The sequence below is a fragment of the Culex pipiens genome, chromosome 1 (genome assembly GCF_016801865.2).
Source record: "Culex pipiens pallens isolate TS chromosome 1, TS_CPP_V2, whole genome shotgun sequence".
Taxonomy (NCBI): domain Eukaryota; kingdom Metazoa; phylum Arthropoda; class Insecta; order Diptera; family Culicidae; genus Culex; species Culex pipiens.
In genome coordinates, this window is record NC_068937.1 from 9,075,314 (window position 1) to 9,095,977 (window position 20,664).

The 20,664-nt window shown below is 31.4% G+C and overlaps 1 protein-coding gene across 1 annotated transcript in view; it reads right to left on the minus strand.

Annotated features, from left to right (window-relative positions):
• LOC120413272 (segmentation protein Runt) overlaps positions 1–20,664 on the minus strand; it is a gene marked incomplete at its 5' end in the record, with an annotated part of 64,515 nt that overhangs the window by 10,212 nt on the left and 33,639 nt on the right. The window contains one exon of the mRNA XM_039574001.2: positions 13,895–14,095. Within this exon, the coding sequence (XP_039429935.1) occupies positions 13,895–14,095 (201 nt within the window). The remainder of the gene's footprint in view (positions 1–13,894; positions 14,096–20,664) is intronic.

A 20,664-nucleotide genomic window follows, 5' to 3' on the forward strand; every position in this document is an offset into this window, starting at 1 on the left:
CACCGCCCACGCAGATATTTTAAATGATGGTATTATTTTGAAAAAACGTGAAAATTATGCAAAATTTTGATGAAATTCATTGTAATTAGTTTATAAGAATTATGAAAAAGCTCAGTAAAAGCAGAGTTTCAATTAAGAAATATAAATTAAGAAGTTTAAATTTTGAAAATTTGAATTAAGGAATATAAATTAAGCAATTTAAATCAAGAAATTAAGTTTAAAAATATTAACTTAGAAATTAAAATTTGGAAATTTCAATTCAGAAATTTTATTTTAAAATATAATTTTATAAATTAACATTTAGAAATTCAAATTTAAAAATTCAATTTAAGAAATAAAAACTTATAAATTTTCTTTTATGAATTAAATTGAGAAATTTTAATTTAAAAAGTTAAATTAAGAGATTTAAATTTGTAAATTAAATTGAGAAATTTTAATTTAAAAATTTTAATTAAGAAATTCAATTTATGAAATTAAAACATAAAAAATTAAAACTTAGAAATTTCTGTAATATTAAGAAATAAAAATTTAGAAATAAAAATTTAGAAATTTGAATTAAAAAAATTAAATATAGAAATTTAAAATTATAAAATAAATTGAGAAATTTAAATTTATAAACTAAATTGAGAAATTAAAATTTAAAAATTTAAATTAAGAAATGAAAATTTTAAAAAATAGAGAAATTAAAGTTTAGCAATCAATATTAAGAAATTAAAATTTAGAAATTAAAATTTAGAAATTTAAATTTAGAAATTTAAATTTAGAAATTAAAATTTAGAAATAAAATTTTAGAAATTGAAATTTAGAAATTAAAATTTAGAAATTAAAATTAAAGATTTAAATTTAGAAATTAAAATTAGGAAATAAGAATTTAGAAATGAAAATTTAGAAATTAAAATTTAAAAAATTATAATTTAGAAATTAAAATTTAGAAAATAAAATTTAGAAATTAAAATTCAGAAATTAAAATTTAGAAATTAAAATTAAGAAATTAAAATTTGGAAATTAAAATTTAGAAATTAAAATTAAAAAATTAAAATTTAGAAATTAAAATTTAAAAAATTATAATTTAGAAATTAAAATTTAAAAATTAAAATTTAGAAATTTAAATTCAGGAATAAAAATTTAGAAATTATAATTAAGAAATTTAAATTCAGAAATTTAAATTTAAAAATGTAAATTACTAAATTTTTATTCCTGAATCTAAATTTCTAAATTTAAATTTAGAAATTTTAATAATGAAATTTAAATCTAGAAATTTAATTTACAAATTAAAACTTACAAACTTAATTTAAAAAATTAAAATTTAGATATTTAAGTGAAGAAATTTAAATAAATAATTTTTTGAGAAAGTTGCTTTTTATTTCACGAAATTGGGCATATCTCTGCCTATGTTAATTCTTTCAGGCCTGAATTTTGAAAAAAAAAATGTTGTGTTAATGATGGGAAAATGAATCTATCTGAATCTATGACCATACAAAAATTATAGGCTAGTTTTGGAAATTTTTGTTTTTGAGTCATATATGACCCATTTGACCTGAAAGGGTTAAACCAAAATTGATACTTTTTTTTAGGGAAATTGTTCTGGAAACTGTTTTTTACAATGTGATTGATTCCAAAAAGAATATTTTTTGGGAGACTGGTGAATAATAAATAGCATTTTAATGAAATACTCCAAGTCTAACAGTGACAAATTGCACAAAGAAAAGAATTTTATTCGGTCGTATTGCATTGATTTTGGGTAATTTCAAAGAAAGCAAGAAATCTGCTAAATAAGCTTCGGAAACATTTGAATGGAGGTCAAATATGTAATTTAGAGTCTTTCAAGGCATGTTCATAAGAAATTTGATGGATATCTACATGAATCCATCGATTTTCAGCAACTTTTCTACAGAAAAATCCTACAAAATCAAAAAAAAAATCTTTAAAAAAAATTCATCAGACCCCACCCACTAAATATTTCGACAGACCTCGCAAAATGTCCGGAGAGAGTACTTCTTTCGTGGTGTCAAATCTAAAGTTTACCGGTTTTTTTTATCTAAGTGTTCTCGAAAAAATACACCGTTTAAGGCTATAGGGAAACCACATTTTCAAAAATTCACTGATATTTCATAAATTTATGACATTTATTTATGATACTGGCAATGATCACTTTTCAAAACTTTTTTTCAAAGTTCAGAAAAAAAGCTAGAAATTTCAAACATACTTTAAAGAAAAGTTCCTAAACTAAATTACAAAACAAAAGAGAAGTCCCTACAACAAAAGAATCAACCCAGTTAAAAATCTAATTACTCTCACGTCAATCCGCCACTCTGGTGTGCCCTACCAGTGGCAAAAGTGGCCTCCGCGAGTGACTTCGCCTAGCAAATCCTCTTTCAAGGCAAACACCCCTTTTCCCTGCCCGAGGAGGAACCCTCGTCATAATCATCTGCCAGCTGCCAGCCATCACTTTCCAAGACATATGTTCTGTTCGCACATAATTATCACTTCGCTCGCAGGCCTTCATATTTCCCGTGTCGTCACTTATCATCACACACACACCACGTGTATGAGTAATTATAATTGAATAAATTATCGTCATTTTGCGCCCCTTTCTGGAGAAGCATTCTTCGTCTTGTTGTTGTTATTCGTCACTGACGTGGAAAATGAGTGATCCTTTTCTTATTGTTGGTTGTTCCAATGAAAATTACAGTTAAATAATGCAAATTTGTATTTTAAACGCCTCAAAGTAGGCAATCTTCAATCCCTAACTGTATCGAAAGCGCCTAAAAGTATGCAATTCACTCGAAATCAGCCTTACACAATTCTACGGTATAAATTTAGGGGAGCTGAAAAGGGGTTTTGCGCCACTTCTGTTGATGACACTTTCTCAGCACTCAGTGAAATCTTCTTCAGTCGTCGTCGTCGTCGTCGACACCATCGGATGATAATGAGCGATAATGTATTTCAAAGTATCGGAAATGAGCAATTTATTCACGCGTCAGCGCGGCATTAAGGAGAATTGGGCGTGATTTTGCCGGGGGGATGGCAATGAATTGGAGACGGTGTGAATAATTCAAGTTGCATACATCTAGGCGTAAAGTCACACCAAGGAAGACATTAGGAAAGCTAATGGGTGCCTACTTTTGGGCGTTGGTGGGAATTAATGGCCGGAAGTTGAAGTCTATCATTTGTTGGCGATTTGGAGATATTAGGCTGCTGAAATTTATGGCTTTGGGACTTTTGGTTGAGTTGCTTGAGCGTCATCTCAATTACAGACTTCAAAGTAGAGGTACTCTAAGCGTTTGAAGTGTTGAATGAGAAGTAATCAGGTAAGTACATTTTTCCAGCATCTTCGTAGCCGTTGAAGGTAAGTACAGTTCTGTCAACTCAGTCAATTCAGTCAACCTTGTTAAGGTGGTATTCTACTGCGGCAGTCTCAGTAAGCAATCTAGTCAATCATGTGAGGGATGTATATTTTGCACTGAATCTACCTCCTACTAGAATATCATCTTAAAATTTTCTAATTTAAGCCTTTTGCATCTATCTTTTAATCTTTATCTATCTACAATAACCTTAAACAATTGCGACTCAAATTGAATCGCAAGTGCCGTCCTACCTTCAAGATGAACTTTACTACCTTCAAAATTCCCAAGAGGAAGGCAAGACAATCCCCCAGCGACAAACAATTTAAACTCAATCTTCTCCCCATTTCCACTACGGCTGTTGTCGCAGCCACCGAAAACCGGTGTCAATACAAGGCACTTAATCAAAAATTTTGAAATTCCTCCCCTTCGATTTTCGCACATGCACACGTGTTAGCTGGAGAGGTATCGAATGCTTTTCACGTGCCATTTCTTCCCCCTGCTAGAATTTCATAAAAGGGCGACGCGAGTCACATGTGTGCCATGCGTTTTTCGGGTGGGGTGGCGGCGATCACATATTGCAAATCAATTTACCATCTATTATGAATATGAAATTGGTACAAAATGCAGATGGGGGGAGGAGAAACACGAGTGTCGTGTCAGTTTTCCATTTGTTGAATGGTGTTGTGAGGTGAATTTTTGAAGGGAAAAAAAGAGGGGAAGGATTGGGATAGCCACCGAATTCCGGTGCAGGATCGGAAGCCAAGGGTTAATTTAGCTTCCGGGGAGGTGTATTAGATGTGGGACACGTTTTCTGGCTTTGTTTTGAGAAGTTGAAGTTATTTCAACAAAAGTCTTGAAATTGACCGAATACTTTGACTTTTCCCAGTTTTTTATATGTTTGAGACATTTAAATAAGCTTGATAGGAATTGAAATTATTTTTAACACAATGCAATTTTTTAAAAGTTAGCAACGCTTTCTTCAGTATTGATATCTTATGACAGCGTTGCCAGAGCATCAACTTATAACAAATTTAGCTTAGAGAAAATGATTCGAAAAATACAAAGTCAACGATGTATGAAAATGTGATTACAGAAATATTTTAATAATCAAATCAAAAATGCATTGTTAAGTAAATTCAATTCAATCCGGTTTATTGGTGAATAAACAAAATACAATAAGTTCTTTTGAGGTTTATAACAGAGTTTTGGAGTTCCTTACAGCATGTTACATCATAATCCATTTTGGAACAGTTATTGCTTGTAAATAAAGGTGTCACCAAGAGCAAGAAAATTAAAAAAAAACTTGCTTAAATTGAAAAGCAAACTTGTAAATAAAACCAACATTGATTCAAATCTATAACTTTATCAAACTGTAACCTTTTTTCAAATCAACTAAAATTTGGCACAGATTTTGTTCACATAAAAAACATGAAATAAAATAATAAAATATTGTAAATAAGATAAAGATTCATAAGTTTTACAGTATTGTGACTTTTTATTTATGTTTATATTATTATTACTTTGGCATTTGGTTTTAAAGTTAAGTTAAGTTGAATTTTTCAACTAATTTTATTTGAATAATTATTTAGTAGCAATAAAAATTTTCAGTCCTTATTTCACATTTACAAAAAGGACATTGTTACGACAACATTGTACTCAATTTTGATAAGCCCCAGCAATATCATTTTACAATTTTTTAAGAAAAAAAATAATAGTGACTTTTAAAGGTAATGTAAGGTAAGGTCATTAAAAAATCACTATAACATGAAAATTGTTTGCTATATAAATAAACTTATAAAGTCGATTTTTTACTTAAAATTTTATTTTAAATGCAATCATAAAGTCAAAAATAATTTCGAATTACTCTTGACGTATTCTAACTTTTTTTATTTGTTGGCAACAATGCAAAATGAATTATGATCCTGCTGTTGTTTGCGATCAAAAAAATAAATAAATTATTATTATTATTATTATTATTATTATTTATAGATTTTTAATGACAGAAAAATAAAAAAAATGTCTCAGAAAACTCGTTCTCAAGACAACGATTTTGAATTTTTTGAATCCATTTTTGAACGGTTGTCAAGTAATATGAAACAATTTTGAAAAAAAAGATGATTTGAAACAGCATTGTCAATATAATTGCTATAAAGGGGAAAAATCACTCAAAAATATAGTTGTTGGATCTTAAATATTTAGAATTTGTAAATTTAGTGGGAACAAAAGCCTAGAATTTTCTAATTTTATTTTTTTTTCCTTTCAAATTTCAGTAAATACCGTAATTTTCAAACAGATACTAGAATTTCCATTTTTTGGAAATGCAATTTTGTTTTATAGAATTTTGGTATAAAATACTCAAATTTTCATGAATTCGTTGTTTTTTAACAAACATTTTTTTTTGTTTACAATTTTTTTACAAATACAATTTTTTACAGGCACAATTTTCGTATATTGGTTTTTGGTACAAAATACTCAAATTTTCATACTAGAATTTCATTTTTCATACTGGAATTTATTTTTTTTGCAAAAGCAATTTGTTTTATTGCCTTTTTGGTACAAATTTCTCAGATATTTATCAATTCCGTATTTTTTAAACAAATACTATAATTTCAATTTTTTTGCAAACGCATTTTGTTCAATTGTTTATGGGTACAAAATGCTCAAATTTGCATAAATTCCGTATTTTTCAAACAAATATTACAATTTTCCCCAAATTCATATTTCTTTTAACAAACGAGCAGTTCTCTACGGAATCGGTCTTTTTTCTTCAATTTTAATTTTTGTATTTTTTAAACCGGCTGAAACTTTTTTGTTGTCTTCAGTATGCCCAAAGAAGCTATTTTGCATCATTATTTTGTCCATATAATTATCCATACAAATTTGGCAGCTGTCCATACAAAAATGATTTATGAAAATTCAAAAATCTGTATCTTTTGAAGGAATTTTTTGATCGATTTGGTGTCTTCGGCAAAGTTGTAGGTATGGATATGGACTACACTGAAAAAAAATGATGCACGTTAAAAAATTGGTGATTTTTTATTTAACATTTTATCACTAAAACTTGATTTGCAAATAGACACTATTTTTAATATTTTTTTATTTTTTGATATGTTTTAGAGGACATCAAATGCCAACTTTTCAGAAATTTCCAAGTTGTGCAAAAAATCTTTGAGCGAGTTACTAATTTTTGAATCAATACTGAATTTTTCAAAATATCGAAATATTGGTCGCAAAAATTTTTCAACTTCATTTTTCGATGTAAAATCAAATTTGAAATCAAAAAGTACTTAAGTGAAATTTTGATAAAGTGCACCGTTTTCAAGTTAAATCCATTTTTAGGTGACTTTTTTGAAAATAGTCGCAGTTTTTCATTTTTTTTAATTAGTGCACATGTTTGCCCACTTTTGAAAAAATATTTTTGAAAAGCTGAGAAAATTCTCTATATTTTGCTTCTTCAGACTTTGTTGATACGACCTTTAGTTGCTGAGATATTGCCATGCAAAGGTTTAAAAACAGGAAAATTGATGTTTTCTAAGTCTCACCCAAACAACACACCATTTTCCAATGTCGATATCTCAGCAACTAATGGTCCGATTTTCAATGTTAAAATATGAAACATTCGTGAAATTTTTCGATCTTTTCGAAAAAAATATTTTCAAAAATTTTAAACCAAGACTAACATTTTAAAAGGGCGTAATATTGAATATTTGGCCCTTTTGAAATGTTAGTCTTGGTTTAAAAATCATTGAATATTTTTTTCGAAAAGATCGGAAAATTTCACGAATGTTTCATATTTTAAAATTGAAAATCGGACCATAAGTTGCTGAGATATCGACATTAGAAAATGGTGGGTTGTTTGGGTGAGACTTATAAAACATCAATTTTCCTGTTTTTAAACCTTTGCATGGCAATATCTCAGCAACTAAGGGTCGTATCAACAAAGTTCAAAAATGCAAAATATAGAGAATTTTCTCAGCTTTTCAAAAATATTTTTTTCAAAGGTGGGCAAACATGTGCACTAATTTTAAAAAATGAAAAACTGCGACTATTTTCAAAAAAGTCACCTAAAAATGGATTTAACATGAAAACGGAGCACTTTATCAAAATTTTACTATAGTACTTTTTGATTGCAAATTTGATTTTACATCGAAAAATGAAGTTGAAAAAATTTTGCGACCAATTTTTGGATTTTTTGAAAAAATCAGTTTTGATTCAAAAATTCATAACTCGCTCAAAAATTTTTTGCACAACTTGGGAATTTCTGAAAAGTTGGCATTTGATGTCCTCTAAAACATATCAAAAAATTAAAAAATTAAAAATAGTGTTTTTTTGCAAATCAAGTTTTAGTGATAAAAAGTTAAATAAAAAATCTCCAATTTTTACCGTGCATCATTTTTTTCAGTGTAGTCCATATCCATACCTACAACTTTGCCGAAGACACCAAATCGATCAAAAAATCCTTCAAAAGATACAGATTTTTGAATTTTCATAAATCATTTTTGTATGGACATCTGCCAAATTTGTATGGAAAATTATATGGACAAACTAATGATGCAAAATGGCTTCTTTGGGCATACCGAAGGCACCAAAAAAGTTTCAGTCGGATTAAAAAATACAAAAAAAAATCGAATGACTGAAATCTGAGAGAATTGCTCAAATACTAGAATTTTTATTTTTTGCAAACGTATTTTTGCTTTTTTTTTTGTACGGAATTCTCACATTTTTATAAATTCTTTTTTTTCATATAAATTCAAGACTTTTCAACAATCTCCTATTTTGCAAACAAAAACTAAAATTTCCATTTTTTGCAAACGCATTTTTTTGGTGCTGTATACTTAAACTTTCCCTAATTAAAGTTCCGTAATTTTATTTGTTTTATCAGAATTTTCATTTTTGTCAAACGATTCAAAATTCAAACTGTGATTTTGGAAAGATTTTAATGTATATAGAAAATTCTCAAATTTTCATATTATTTTTAATATGCTCTTCTGCTTAGTTTGAAACCGTGAATTTCAATCGACGCTTCTTCAAAAATACTAAACTTTAAACAATATACTATTTGTTTAACATATTTCGATTTCTACACAAATTACCTTAATTTTAACAAAATCACACGGTTTCACTTGAAGTCAAATCAAACAGAAATTTCAGAAGCGTTCATGTATTAGTTACAAAATAATCAAAAATACCTTTTTCAAATTTCCACTAGTTTTGCCTCGGTGTCCAGCGAAGCCTATTTCTCATGGATTTCAGAGCTATGATGTTTTTACACAACATGAAATATTGAAGAAATATCGAAATTTCTTGAGTCATTTATGCTCATAACTATACAAATTGAAATAATATAATTTTTTTCAAAATATGATCGCTTCAAATTCTTACTGTTGCTCAAAGCTTGTCAAAATATTGCTAATTTTGCTACCAATACATTTTATGTCGACTCCTGAAACAAGAGATCCGTCGTTTTTAAAGTTCCTCCTCATTCACTAAACCATCACCAAATTGAAACTCAAGACGCACCCGGAAACAAGGCATCCCAGGAGAAGAAAAAGGGCTTGGGCGCTTGGTTGCTTGGTGACGGCTCGTTAGCACCCTCATCCTCCATCCCCTTTTGATTTGGGAGGAAAATCTTCACCAAAAGAAGTCGTCGTCGAGCGTCATTCGCCCCCCAAAAAACTGCAACATTAATCACAATCCTTTGGCGGTACTCCCTTCCCCCCACTCCCCTGTCGCCGAAAAAACGGAGTGAAAATTGAAATAAATGACGGTGTTTATTTCGTGAAATATGTTTAAAGTATTAACGTCTTTTCTAGTTGAAGATTTTTAACGTTGGCGTCAGGGGGAGGGAAAGAGTTTCGTTTCCCTCCGCGGGAGGCAGTTCCGAGTCAAAACGTTTTAAAATTTGGTTGAGCCCACAATTTGTCGACTTGAAGGAAAAGTTTTGGCCTCATTTCAACCTCCCCCCCAGGGGAACTGCTGCTGGGTGGTAACAGAGCGGGCGCATAATCTTAGATAATCTTTCGCATTTGTTTCAACGTCTTTATCGGGGCGCCGTCTTTTCGTGCACGAGGAGTTTTCACGAAATGCCGACGGGGTTTTTGGCGAATTTTCAGTGTTTAGTGAATGTGATCGGCTTGGAAGGATTTGCTCGGTTTTGTTGGATTAGGTGACTTGTACGGATGGCCTGAGGTGTTTACTAGGGGGTTGGAAGGACGATGATTTATTGATATTAATGAAGTGAGGTTATTTGAACCTTTGAAATGAGCTTGTTCAAAACGTTTTCACAGAATTCGAGATGAAAAAACACTTGTAAATTTATATTAATTTGCAAAATAAAATTATTTATACCTGAATAAAATGGCTTAGGATTTTATATTTTTTACCAAAAACATCAACCATTAGTGTTGTTATTTACCTATGAAAATCAATGAATAACTTTGCTTCGTTGGACAGCAATGATGCTAACGATAAAAACTAGTATTTGTTTACACACCTTTTTTTTACCAAAAAAGATTGTGTACAACATTCAAAATGACTTTGTTTAGAACATTTTTTAATAAGTCAAATTGTACAGTTATGAACATGGAGCTCAACAGAAATTATGACATTTTGTCGAATTTATATATTGTTCTGTCTTGCATTGCATGAAAAATAAGACTTCGTTTGACACCATGATTGACGTTTGATAATAAAAACAGATATTTAGCTGAAATTTTTGTATTTTGTACCAAAATCATCAACGCTTTCTTTTTTTCTTTTTGCAAAATAGAGCTAAGTTTGATACTCATTTAGCTAAAGACGATCTTAAAATTTGGGTATTTTGTTCTGAAGTCATGAACATCGCTTTAAACAGTATTTTATGAAAAATGATATGTTTAAAAACATTAAATCAAGCAAAATACTTCAAAAATAAATTGAAATATTATAAATTTTACCCAAAATTCGGTAAAACTTTTTTTTTGCATTTTGTTTTATAAAAAATAATAAAACGAAATTGTGCTTTTAAAAAATCAAACCTTTTTTTTAATTGAAACTTTTTGACATTTTTTTCTTGTTTTTTATTTATAATTAATTTTGAATTCCTAAGATCAAGTCTAACATTCTTAAGGGGTTACATGCATGTAGTAAATCACAAAAGCTATATCTCGGCTATGGCTCATCCAAATCTCTTCATATTTATTTTTTTAATAGATGAAAATGTCTAATTTAATGCCCTGGAAAAACATTTTTATAAGTTCAAATTACCAACCTCTGACATTTTTGACGATTTATATGTATGTAACCTCTTGAAGGGTGAAAATTACTTATTTATAAAAATCGTCAGTTTAGGTTGGTATACATTTTATTTAAAGTTTGAAATTGTCTTAAAGTCATTGCTGAGTAGGGTAGAAATAAGTAACTGTGCCAATTTTGAGCGAAATTGGTTAAGGGTTAAGAGTCGCTTCTATCGTTGAAGTTTGTATGGGAAAATTCTAAAAAAATGTATAGGTAGAGAAGAAATTTCCGCCAAAAAGTTGCGTTAAATGTGCCGGATCTTTGTCAAGTGTTAGATACTTATGTAAAAAAGAAGACGTTTTTGTATACCATTTTTTTTACCCATCTTCAACGATAAAAAGTGATCCTTAACCCTTAACCGATTTCGTTACAAATTTTGATAGTTACTTATTTTTGCCTTAGGAATCCAATCAGGGGGTATCCCTGATGTCATAACATTGTCAGCTAAGGAAGTTGTTTAAACGAAAAATCGAAGATTCACGTCATTTCATCATTGTCTTCACGTGAATAAAAAATAAAACGTCACCAAATCTGTTCAATAAATAACGAAAATCTGTTTAATAAATAACTCTTTTCAGGATTCAAAACCTTGCAAAAAACTCATTCAATAACAATTTTATTAGAATAAAAGTCAAACATTTAAAGGCAAATATAAAAAAAAAAGTTCATAATCTTATATTAAAAACATTGAAAATGGATTAGGAAAATTTTTCTGTATAGATTTTTTGCTATTTGACTCAGTTAAATATGGTTTAATGAGGATTATTTTTAATGCATTGAATATTTTCCTATCCACCCTTAAACAATTTATCCACTTCATCTTGTATTGAGATAACATAGTTTTTTTTCGTTTTTCAAATAGGGAATTTCATAGAAAAAATAAAACTTGTACAATTTGTTGAAATCAATTTTAAATAGCATCACCTTTTTTCAATATTTTTAAAATTATGACTCAAACTTTGCGAGTACTTTTTATTATAAAAACTAATTTTGCATGATTTGTTAGTTCATGTATTTAAATAAATAATTTGTTAGTTCATGTATTTAAATAAATAGCCTCAATAAATTTATATAATTATTAAAATATAAATTTAAAAAAATCTTTCTTTGTTGAGCAAATTTTGTAAACAAAGCTACTATATCGCAAATAAATCAATTCAAAAAATCATTACCGTAATCTGGACTACAGTCTGAATAGGGACAGCAGTTTTTAGTGCACTTAAAGCTTTTTTAATTTGGAAATGGATGTACACATTTGGTTGGTCTGAGTCTGTTATAACCGAAACCAACCAGAAAAATCAAAATATTATGCTCCAACATGGTTGAAACTGCTGTCCCAATTCGCCCCATGTGACCCGATTGACCCCAGTTTACGGTACATAAAAAGATTATAAGGTCACTTTAACAAAATAGACAAAAACAAATAAATAAAAAACTTCCATCTGTCAAACAATGTATAAGGCTTGTACCCCTTCAAAATCAAAACGAAAAATCAGGGGGCAAAACATATTTTTTTTTTTTCAAAAAGCTTCGAAATTTCAATGGAAGTTTATGTTCAATTAGCTGAAATCAATTTAAAATGCATTCCCCTGCGTTTGAAAAAAAAAACATTAGAATGTTTGAAAATTTTCGATGAACAGTACCGCAAAAAGTTTTTTTTTTTTTTTTTGTTATAATTTTTGTTTTTGGCTTTTTGGCTTGTTATAAAAGAATGTTTTTTTTTTTATTTTTTTGCCCCACACCAATCGCTTCGGAATACTCTCTCTTTGTTCTCCCTTTCACTTCAATCGGGTTGTACAGCGAATGGTTCAGAGAGACCGATTGCGTTATGTCGCTCAGTCGCTGAGTCGGAATAATTTGCGATCGGCTCTGTGTTGCTCATTTATTAAACAGCTTAAAATCAATGTTGTCAAACCTTTATTCTCATTTTGTTGATAACACAACATCAAAGACACATTTCAGAGCAATTTCCATCATGCCAAATACAAATTTTCGGCAAATTGTGGTAGTGCAGGCCAAAAGAGCACCGAGTTGGTATGTTGTTAGATTCTCTCCTCTCTGAACATATTCGTGTGTGACTCGGGTCGACGGACGGAGTAGGCAAAGAAATTCACGAAGTATTAGTGTCGCTGGGAGAAACGATTGAGCAAGTCGCTGCCATCCTGAGTGGCATGTTCGCTCGCGAATGGTTGCGAGCTCCAGCCGGCAAAGATTCGCTCGGTGATGAGTGAGTGATTTCTGAGCTTTGAACCGAAAATCAGGACTCTCGATTTTCATCACTTTTGAGTTCACGATGCAGTTTGGATAAAAATAAATCTGCTGTTTTTCCTTATGGGACATTTATGCGACCATGTTAATACAAAAATGATGTGGACTTTCTGAATCATAAAAAGAAACTTTTTGTCGATATTTTTGGTCTTAAATTTTTAAGACCAAGTTTTATGATGAATGTTGGAATTGTTGAAAAATTGATCAACAATGTATTTTTTTTTATTTGCAGGATCGAAATATTTGTTCAATTTTCTTTAAATTTTGTCATTTCGCTATGTAACCCATCATCACGCAAATGTGCCTTTTTGGAAGATTCCTCTCCTTCTGCCAAGTGATATCGATTATCCTCGACTGCTCCCATTCTTCAAGAGCAGTCAGCCGCCGCACGGTGGAACAAGAAGCTGCTCTCTTTTTCCCGGGCTCATTTCCCGTTTTTTCCCCTCGAGGCATTCTCAGTAGCAACAACTCGCTCGAGTCAGCGAACCAAGGAATAATAATTATTTTTCACGGCGCGAGTAAGTGAAATCAGAGCACCGTGGAGGGGGGGGGGGGTGATTGCCACCCCCCGTGGCGAAAGGGATGAAATCTTAAGGGTTGACGGTTCAGAGAGGGGGTGGGAGGTGAAATTAAAACACTTGGTTCAAGTTGCTGGATCGGGCGATGTTGTTGTTTTTACAAAAGGGCACACATTTGACAGAACGGCTGCTAAATGACGCGACAATACCGGAAGGAAGAGACCGTTTTGCTGGCATTTCTTCTTCTTCTTTTTGTGTTTCATGGTAGACAGATGAAATGGCGTTTTGGCGCCTCTTTTGTCGGGTTTTTGGTGAAACAATGTGTGAGTTGATGTGTTGTGACTTTTTTAGATTGAAGAGAACTGTTCATTTTGAAATGAGAAACTTGCCGAGCAAGAAAAATACGACAAGTGCTGAAAAATCGAGTTTTGCTAATTTGTTGTTCTATTAAAAAAAAAAGAAAAATTGTCGTGTCAAAAAACTCACCTGGCAACTTGAAGGGCAGCGTTCCCATCAGCGGGTCCGGCCCGAATCGCTGCGGTCCGAAGGCAAACGGATGAAAGCCCTGGTGGCGAATCTTGGATCGCGGTTCCCGCGGACCGTCCACCGTCACCTTGATGGCCTTGCTGTACGTTGCAACCTGCATCGGCATCGTCGATATCGAGATCGTTAGGGTGAAGCTTTTGCCTGCGGAAAATTTCGGCGGAAACAAACCAGAAAATCACATTAGAACAAAGAAAAACAATAGTCTCTTTCAATCGATTAAAATTCCCGTGCGATTTTCCACCCTCTTCTCCCCCCAAAACTCGGAGAAATCAAACGACAAAACAAAGGAGCCGAGACTTTTATCACATTTTATGACACTCTTGGCGGTGTTGTTGGCACTTGCCCCCCGCGGCACGTTCTTATTTTTAATTTTCGACAAGCAGCTTCGCGAGCGAACATTTTCGCTAACAAGATTACTACTGGCTGCTGCTGGCTGGATGGTGTGTTGGGACAGGACAAACGAGGTTGATCTCCCTCGTCGTCGACGGCGAGGGTTCATTCCGGGGAGATGCTACAGTGACGGTTTGGAAGCAAGTGATTTTGGGGGAGAATGGAAATTGTGTGACATTTTAGTTGAAATTATTAAAAAAATAGAAAAACACAGAATATAAATATTTATTTTCAAAATTTACAAAATATTCAAATCACAATATTTTTATTCCACTTTTCCGTTGCAAAAAAAGAAATAATTTTACATTTGAATTAAAAAAAGTTTAAAAATGTATTTTACACCTGCCCAGTAGTTTATTAAATAACTAATTACTGAAAACCTTTTTCTTCGTCGAAAAAAAACTTATTGCAATCGAGCTGTCAAATCGCAACATGGGGTTAAACTTTCTGTGCAGTTGCTGTGAAGCTTACCAAGGGTTTTCATAGAGTTTAACTCCATGTTGCACGCACACACTCCCACTTTTAATTTCTCGATAATGTTCAACGGACATCTTCTGAGCCATAGTGCGTGATGGTACAAAATCTGGTTTAGGTGTTTTATTTTTTTAAACTTATCGAAAATGTGGAATTTTTTAAAAGCAAAATCAAATAAGCAATCGAAAAGTACATTACAATTTACTTATTTTTAAATTAACCGATTTTTGATAAAAGCAACTTTTTGCTATCAGTTTTTGAAATCTTTGCGTTTCTTGCATTAAAAAAAAACTTCTTGAAAAGATAGCACCCCGAAAAAATATTTTTGAAAAGCTTAGAAAACTTCCTACAATTTTCATACTGAGACATTGAAAATCAGGCAATTCGTTTCTGAAACACAGCCCCACAAAGAATTTGAATCGATAAAAAATAGTGTTTTAAGTGATGTGTCTCTATTACTATTAGTCCAATTGTAAATTTCAAAAAATGTAGCTTTCTTGCTTATTTTTTTAAAAAAAAAGGTCTACAAATAGATAACTTTCCCAAATCCATAGTTCAGACCAAATTATACAATTTTTGAAATATTTATAATAAAAAGATCAAAACATTTCACAAAAGATTAATTTTCCAACATTGACATTCGGACCAATAGTTTCAGAGATATTCTGAGTAGAAAATACAGGCTAATTAGGTAACGCTTAGAAAACACCCATTTTCATCAATTCCAATTCCTTATGAGGCTGTTATCCAGAAACGAATTTCAAAGTATCAGAGAGAAAATTGTCGAAAATTTTCTCAGCCTTTCACAAAATATATTTATTAGGGGTGATTTTCTTTTTTGAGATATTTTTAAAATGTAAAAAAACGAAAAGAAATCGAAAATTTATGCATAAAAGATACTTTAACTTGGAAAGAGTAAATTTAACCAATAAAATTTGTTAAGTACCTACTTTAACAAGCTTTTTATTTTTTTTAATCCAGATTTAGAAATTTCCAAAAAAAAATTTCTTTAAATTCATATCTCAGAAACCAGATTTTAAACCATCACGAACTATGGCTCAGATAATGTAAAACATATAAAAAATTTTCGGGATTTTGGGAATTTAACTTTTAGTGATGAGGCCAAATATTTTTCAAAGTTTAGGTCGCCCCCCCCCTCCCCCCTGTAAAGTTGGCCTGAATAATCAGGGGGCAAAACATTTTTTTCGAGAAAACTTCAAAATTTTAATGAAAATTTAAGTTTAATTAACTGAAAATCAGTTAAAAAGCATTTTCCCGCATTTATAATCATATTTAGCATGTTTGAACTCCTTTGAAAACATTTTAAATTTTCATGAAATACCAATGAACAGTCCCACGAAAAGTTTTTTTTCTTTTGCGAAAAAAAAATTCTGTCAATACCTCGATATTTTAAAAACTAATGATTGAAAGGCAACAAAATGCATTTTAAAACACTTTTTTCAAACAAATGTTGAAACCTAGGCTTGTAATTTCAATTTTTATATTGTTTTATTCCCCCCCCCCCTCGACTTTGGTCAGAGCCGAGGGACATAAACTTCAAAAAATATTTGCAACGGCCTAAAACGTTTAATAAAAACATTGGATTTTTTTACGTATATGAATTTTTCGAAAAGTCCTACAACAACATTGCCGAAAACACAAAATCGATCAAAACTTCCCTCCTCTAGTTACAGAATTTCATGCATTTACAAACCCGTTTTGTATAACCATCCCCAAAAATGTATAGAGACTTGTAAGAAAAAACCAATCATACAAATTTGCTTTTGAGTAGGAAATGCATGAAAAAAGTTTCATACAAATAAAAAAAAATCGTGAAAAAATATTGCGAAACTTTTTTTTTTTTTTCAAAGTAAAACTCAAGCAAAAAATATTGTTAAAATAGGAAAAAATCATTCGAAGTATTTGAATTGCATGCCCATTTTGTATGATGTTTTAGAAAAAAAGCTTTTCAATTATTTTTTTGAACTTCTTAAGCAGATACTTTTTTTAAGTGTAAGTAATTATCATATTTTTTGATCTAGTGTTGATCCCCTTTTGATTAAAACCAGGTAAAAAACTTTAAATAAAATTTGCACTAGTCATATCTATGACCTTTGTATGGATTTTTTTCAATTAGGTTTTTTACGGTAATGTGAACTAAACATTCTAAAACAATGATTTATTATTTACCACAAATATTAAATAAAAAAAATTATTCATATAAAAAATAAATTCATATTGCCCGTTACAAATATTTTTTGAAGTTAATGTGTGCCTCTGACCAAAGTCAAGCAGATGGGAGGGGGGGGGGGGGCAAAAAAAAAAAGTTTTGAAAATTGAATTTACGAGCCATGGTTTCTTTCAACATTTGAATGTATTTATTTTATTTTTTGCGAAAAAAAAGTTTTGCGGTGGAATTTAAAAAAAAGTCAAAATATTTTCGATCCAGCCCAAACAAACTTAATATGATAATCAATGGAAAAACATACATTTAAGATTGGTTTTAGTTGATTTAACTTGTATTTTCATTAAAATTTTAAAGTTTTTAAAAAATAAATATTTTATTGCCCCCTGATTTTTTGGACACATTTTGAAATGGGGGGGGGGACATAAACTTTGAAAAATATTTGTAACGGCCTTATTAATTAAGAAAAAATGGAAAAAAAAAATATTTTGGAAAAAATTGTATAAAAAGCTTTAAAATGATCGATAAAATTATTATAATTGTTTTCAAATCAGCAAAATGAATGAAATTACTACTATAAGAGGCACTCTTAACAACACTGCAGTCATTATGAAACGAAAATGATAATTGAAGAAATGAAGAGTTTTACTAATTGGCTTAGACAAATTAATTTGATATCTTTTTATTTAACAGTATTTAAATTGAATTATTTTATATTTATAAATAATGTTCTATATTTTTATTTTGAGCAATTCTTTGCAAAATTTGCTTTCGTTAAGTCTGGAATATATTTTTAATTATTTTGCTCATTTTTTTGGAGACTTTTCTTATGACCAAAAAAGGCATTTTAAATCATTGCACAGTGCACTGTGCATTGGTTCATCCATACAAGTCTCAACCTTGGCTGCTGTCCATACAGAAATGGTATGGAAAATTTCGAATGTCTATACCTCGTGAAGAAATTTCTTATCAGTATGATCACTTCAGCAAAGCGGTACGCAGTAATGAAGACTTAGAAAACTTTACATATTTGTGGAAGCATTTTTCACAAAAAGCGAAGAACATGTGATCCAAGGGATCACGAATGGCAACCTGCAAGCCACAGAAATGTATAGACAAACAAATCCACACAAAAAAAAGTTTTTTGAAAATTATTGACTATTTAAAAATATTGAAATTCACCGGGATAATTATCAAAATTCATTTTTAAATGATAAATAAACTAGTTGCTGCGATAAAGTTGCAATGCAAAGAGTTGAAACTGAAGAAAAAATCATTTAGCCTTACTTTATTACTGACGATATCTTGCCAACTATTGGTCTGATTTTCAGTGATTTTAATATCAACCCTTAAAATTGAAAATCTTATGCTGGATATGTTAGTCCCATAAATTGCAATGATTGTACATTTAGGGTGACAATAAAACAAAATTGACCTTAGAGATACCCCCTGATGCGATTTCTTAGGCAAAAATAAGTAACTGTAAAAAATATGAGCGAAATCGGGAAAGGCTATACTTCGTTAAAGTTGGTGAAAAAAATAATGATTACACACTAAAATGTCTTTCCTAAATCGCTTATGACTCGGTTATGATTTAACCCTGTTAACTCGGATCGTTTTGCAGTCTTGGACAAAGTTGTTTTTCATAAATTTTTACTCAAGAATCTCGCACTTGAAAATGATCCGACACATTTAACTCCATCTTTTGGTGGAAATATTTTATTTTTGTTTTTTCCATAAATTGTTGCGGTTTTAACAAAATCTTTTTTTTTTTATTTAAAAAAATCATTTTTTTTTGTCATCTTTTTGTTCATTGGTCCAAAAATCATTAATAGTTTGTTACATAGTTGGTATTGTTGGTATGATTTTTTTTTGGCGAATTGATGATTTAAATTTTATACTTAACATATCTGGAGTTTTTTTGAAAAGGTCCAAAAAACCAAATTTTCAGTTTTTGCTTACCCCTGACTCAAGGCGGTTTCAAAAACATCCAAAAAGCAAAAACTGGAAATTTGGTGAATAACCAAGGTTTGATAATCTACAAATTTACCCAATCATCACCCGCCAGTGATTTTCGCCGTTGCTAAACCAATATCGTCCCCACGTATAGTCGAAAAGGGGGTGGCGATTGGGAAATTCACTGTCGTTTGAACGAAAAATCGCCGCACGAAAGAAAAACTCCGTTCGCCAATACACGAAAACAACACCAGAGAGGATAGAAGACAAAAAACAAACTGCTTCTAGCAAAACCAAATTGAATTAGTATAAGCTTAACTTATTGACGATGCCGGGACGATCGGAACGCGGCGAATAATAAACGCAATAAATAAATAAATTGAAGGCATCCAGGACGACGGCGGCGGCGGAAAAAACCCCGATGGTTGGTGGGAAAAACATCACCACGTGGACTGGGGAGAGAAAAAATCATCGCTCCAAGGCATCAATTTTAATACGATTCGTTACGCGTTCGCGAGCAGTCCCTAACTAGCCTGATGACTAGACAACGAACGTTTTACTCCACCCCTGAAGTGAAAAAAATCACACAAAAAACGTCAGACTATCTAGGAGGATGCTGTTGTTTAGGAGCGACGATATTTGGCGGAAAATAATATTAACGAAAATTGAGGGAAAAGTGGGGTGGGGGGGTCAGACATTGACGTGGAGGTGGAAATTTGAGAACGGAACGATTTGGCCAAGTTTTTCTTCCGCGGAACGCGGACGATGACCTCGCGAAAAGAACGGCGATTTTATGTGCCATAAAGTTCGTTCTGGGAATCGAATTTGGGACGGTTTCGGGGGGATGTTGTTAAAGGTTAGCTTGAGGGAACGAAATCAGCTTTAGCTTCTGAATTCTTAAACTCAAGAAAATTGAGGATTTTTTTAGCGTATGGGACGGTATGTCCACGCATCCTTCCTTCCCTGTAGATTCTGTGAAATGTGTCTGTTCTCAGAATCCTTTCGGTGGTAAACACAACAAAGTGGGGCTGGCCGTTTGAATTGTTGTAATGCATGGGGCGTAATCTAATCACAGTTTTTTTTAACTTAATTTTAAGACCGGCAGCGAAATTATGGGAAAAGTTTTAAAAATTACAATCTCTAGATTTTGATGATTTTCTCCCTACAATTTCACTCTTAAACAATATTTTGCTCTTTTCAAAGTGCACGAACCTTCAGTTGGTGCTCCATTAATTTTTAAACACTTGAACAGTGCCCTCATCATCTTCAAGCCTCCTCTTGAGAGGAGGCATTTGAATTTAAGGAACAGCGATTTTCATCATCCACCAATTTTTTTTTCTCGAGATGAAAATGCCGGTCTAGGTCGAGCAGCAAAACAAGCCTCTTAAAACGGTGGGCGCGACCAAGGTTACTTCTCAAAGAGGGTCGTCAGACAGACTTAGAAAAAATGAACATAATGAATGATAAATTTAAATTGAAATGTTGGCTGATGAATTATGCAGTGAGGAGGAGGCAAAAACAAAAGTGGCTTCGTCCTACATTTTTCCGCAATTAGTCTGAGCAGATCCAAACGGAGAATTTCTCGGTCCCAAATCCAATCTTGTTAAGGGGCACAGACTCCGGCTTCGATCCCGAAAAAGCAATAATTTCCGCCCCAATCAACACCAATGATTTAGTGGCGAAGTTGTGCGAGCGAGAACAACTA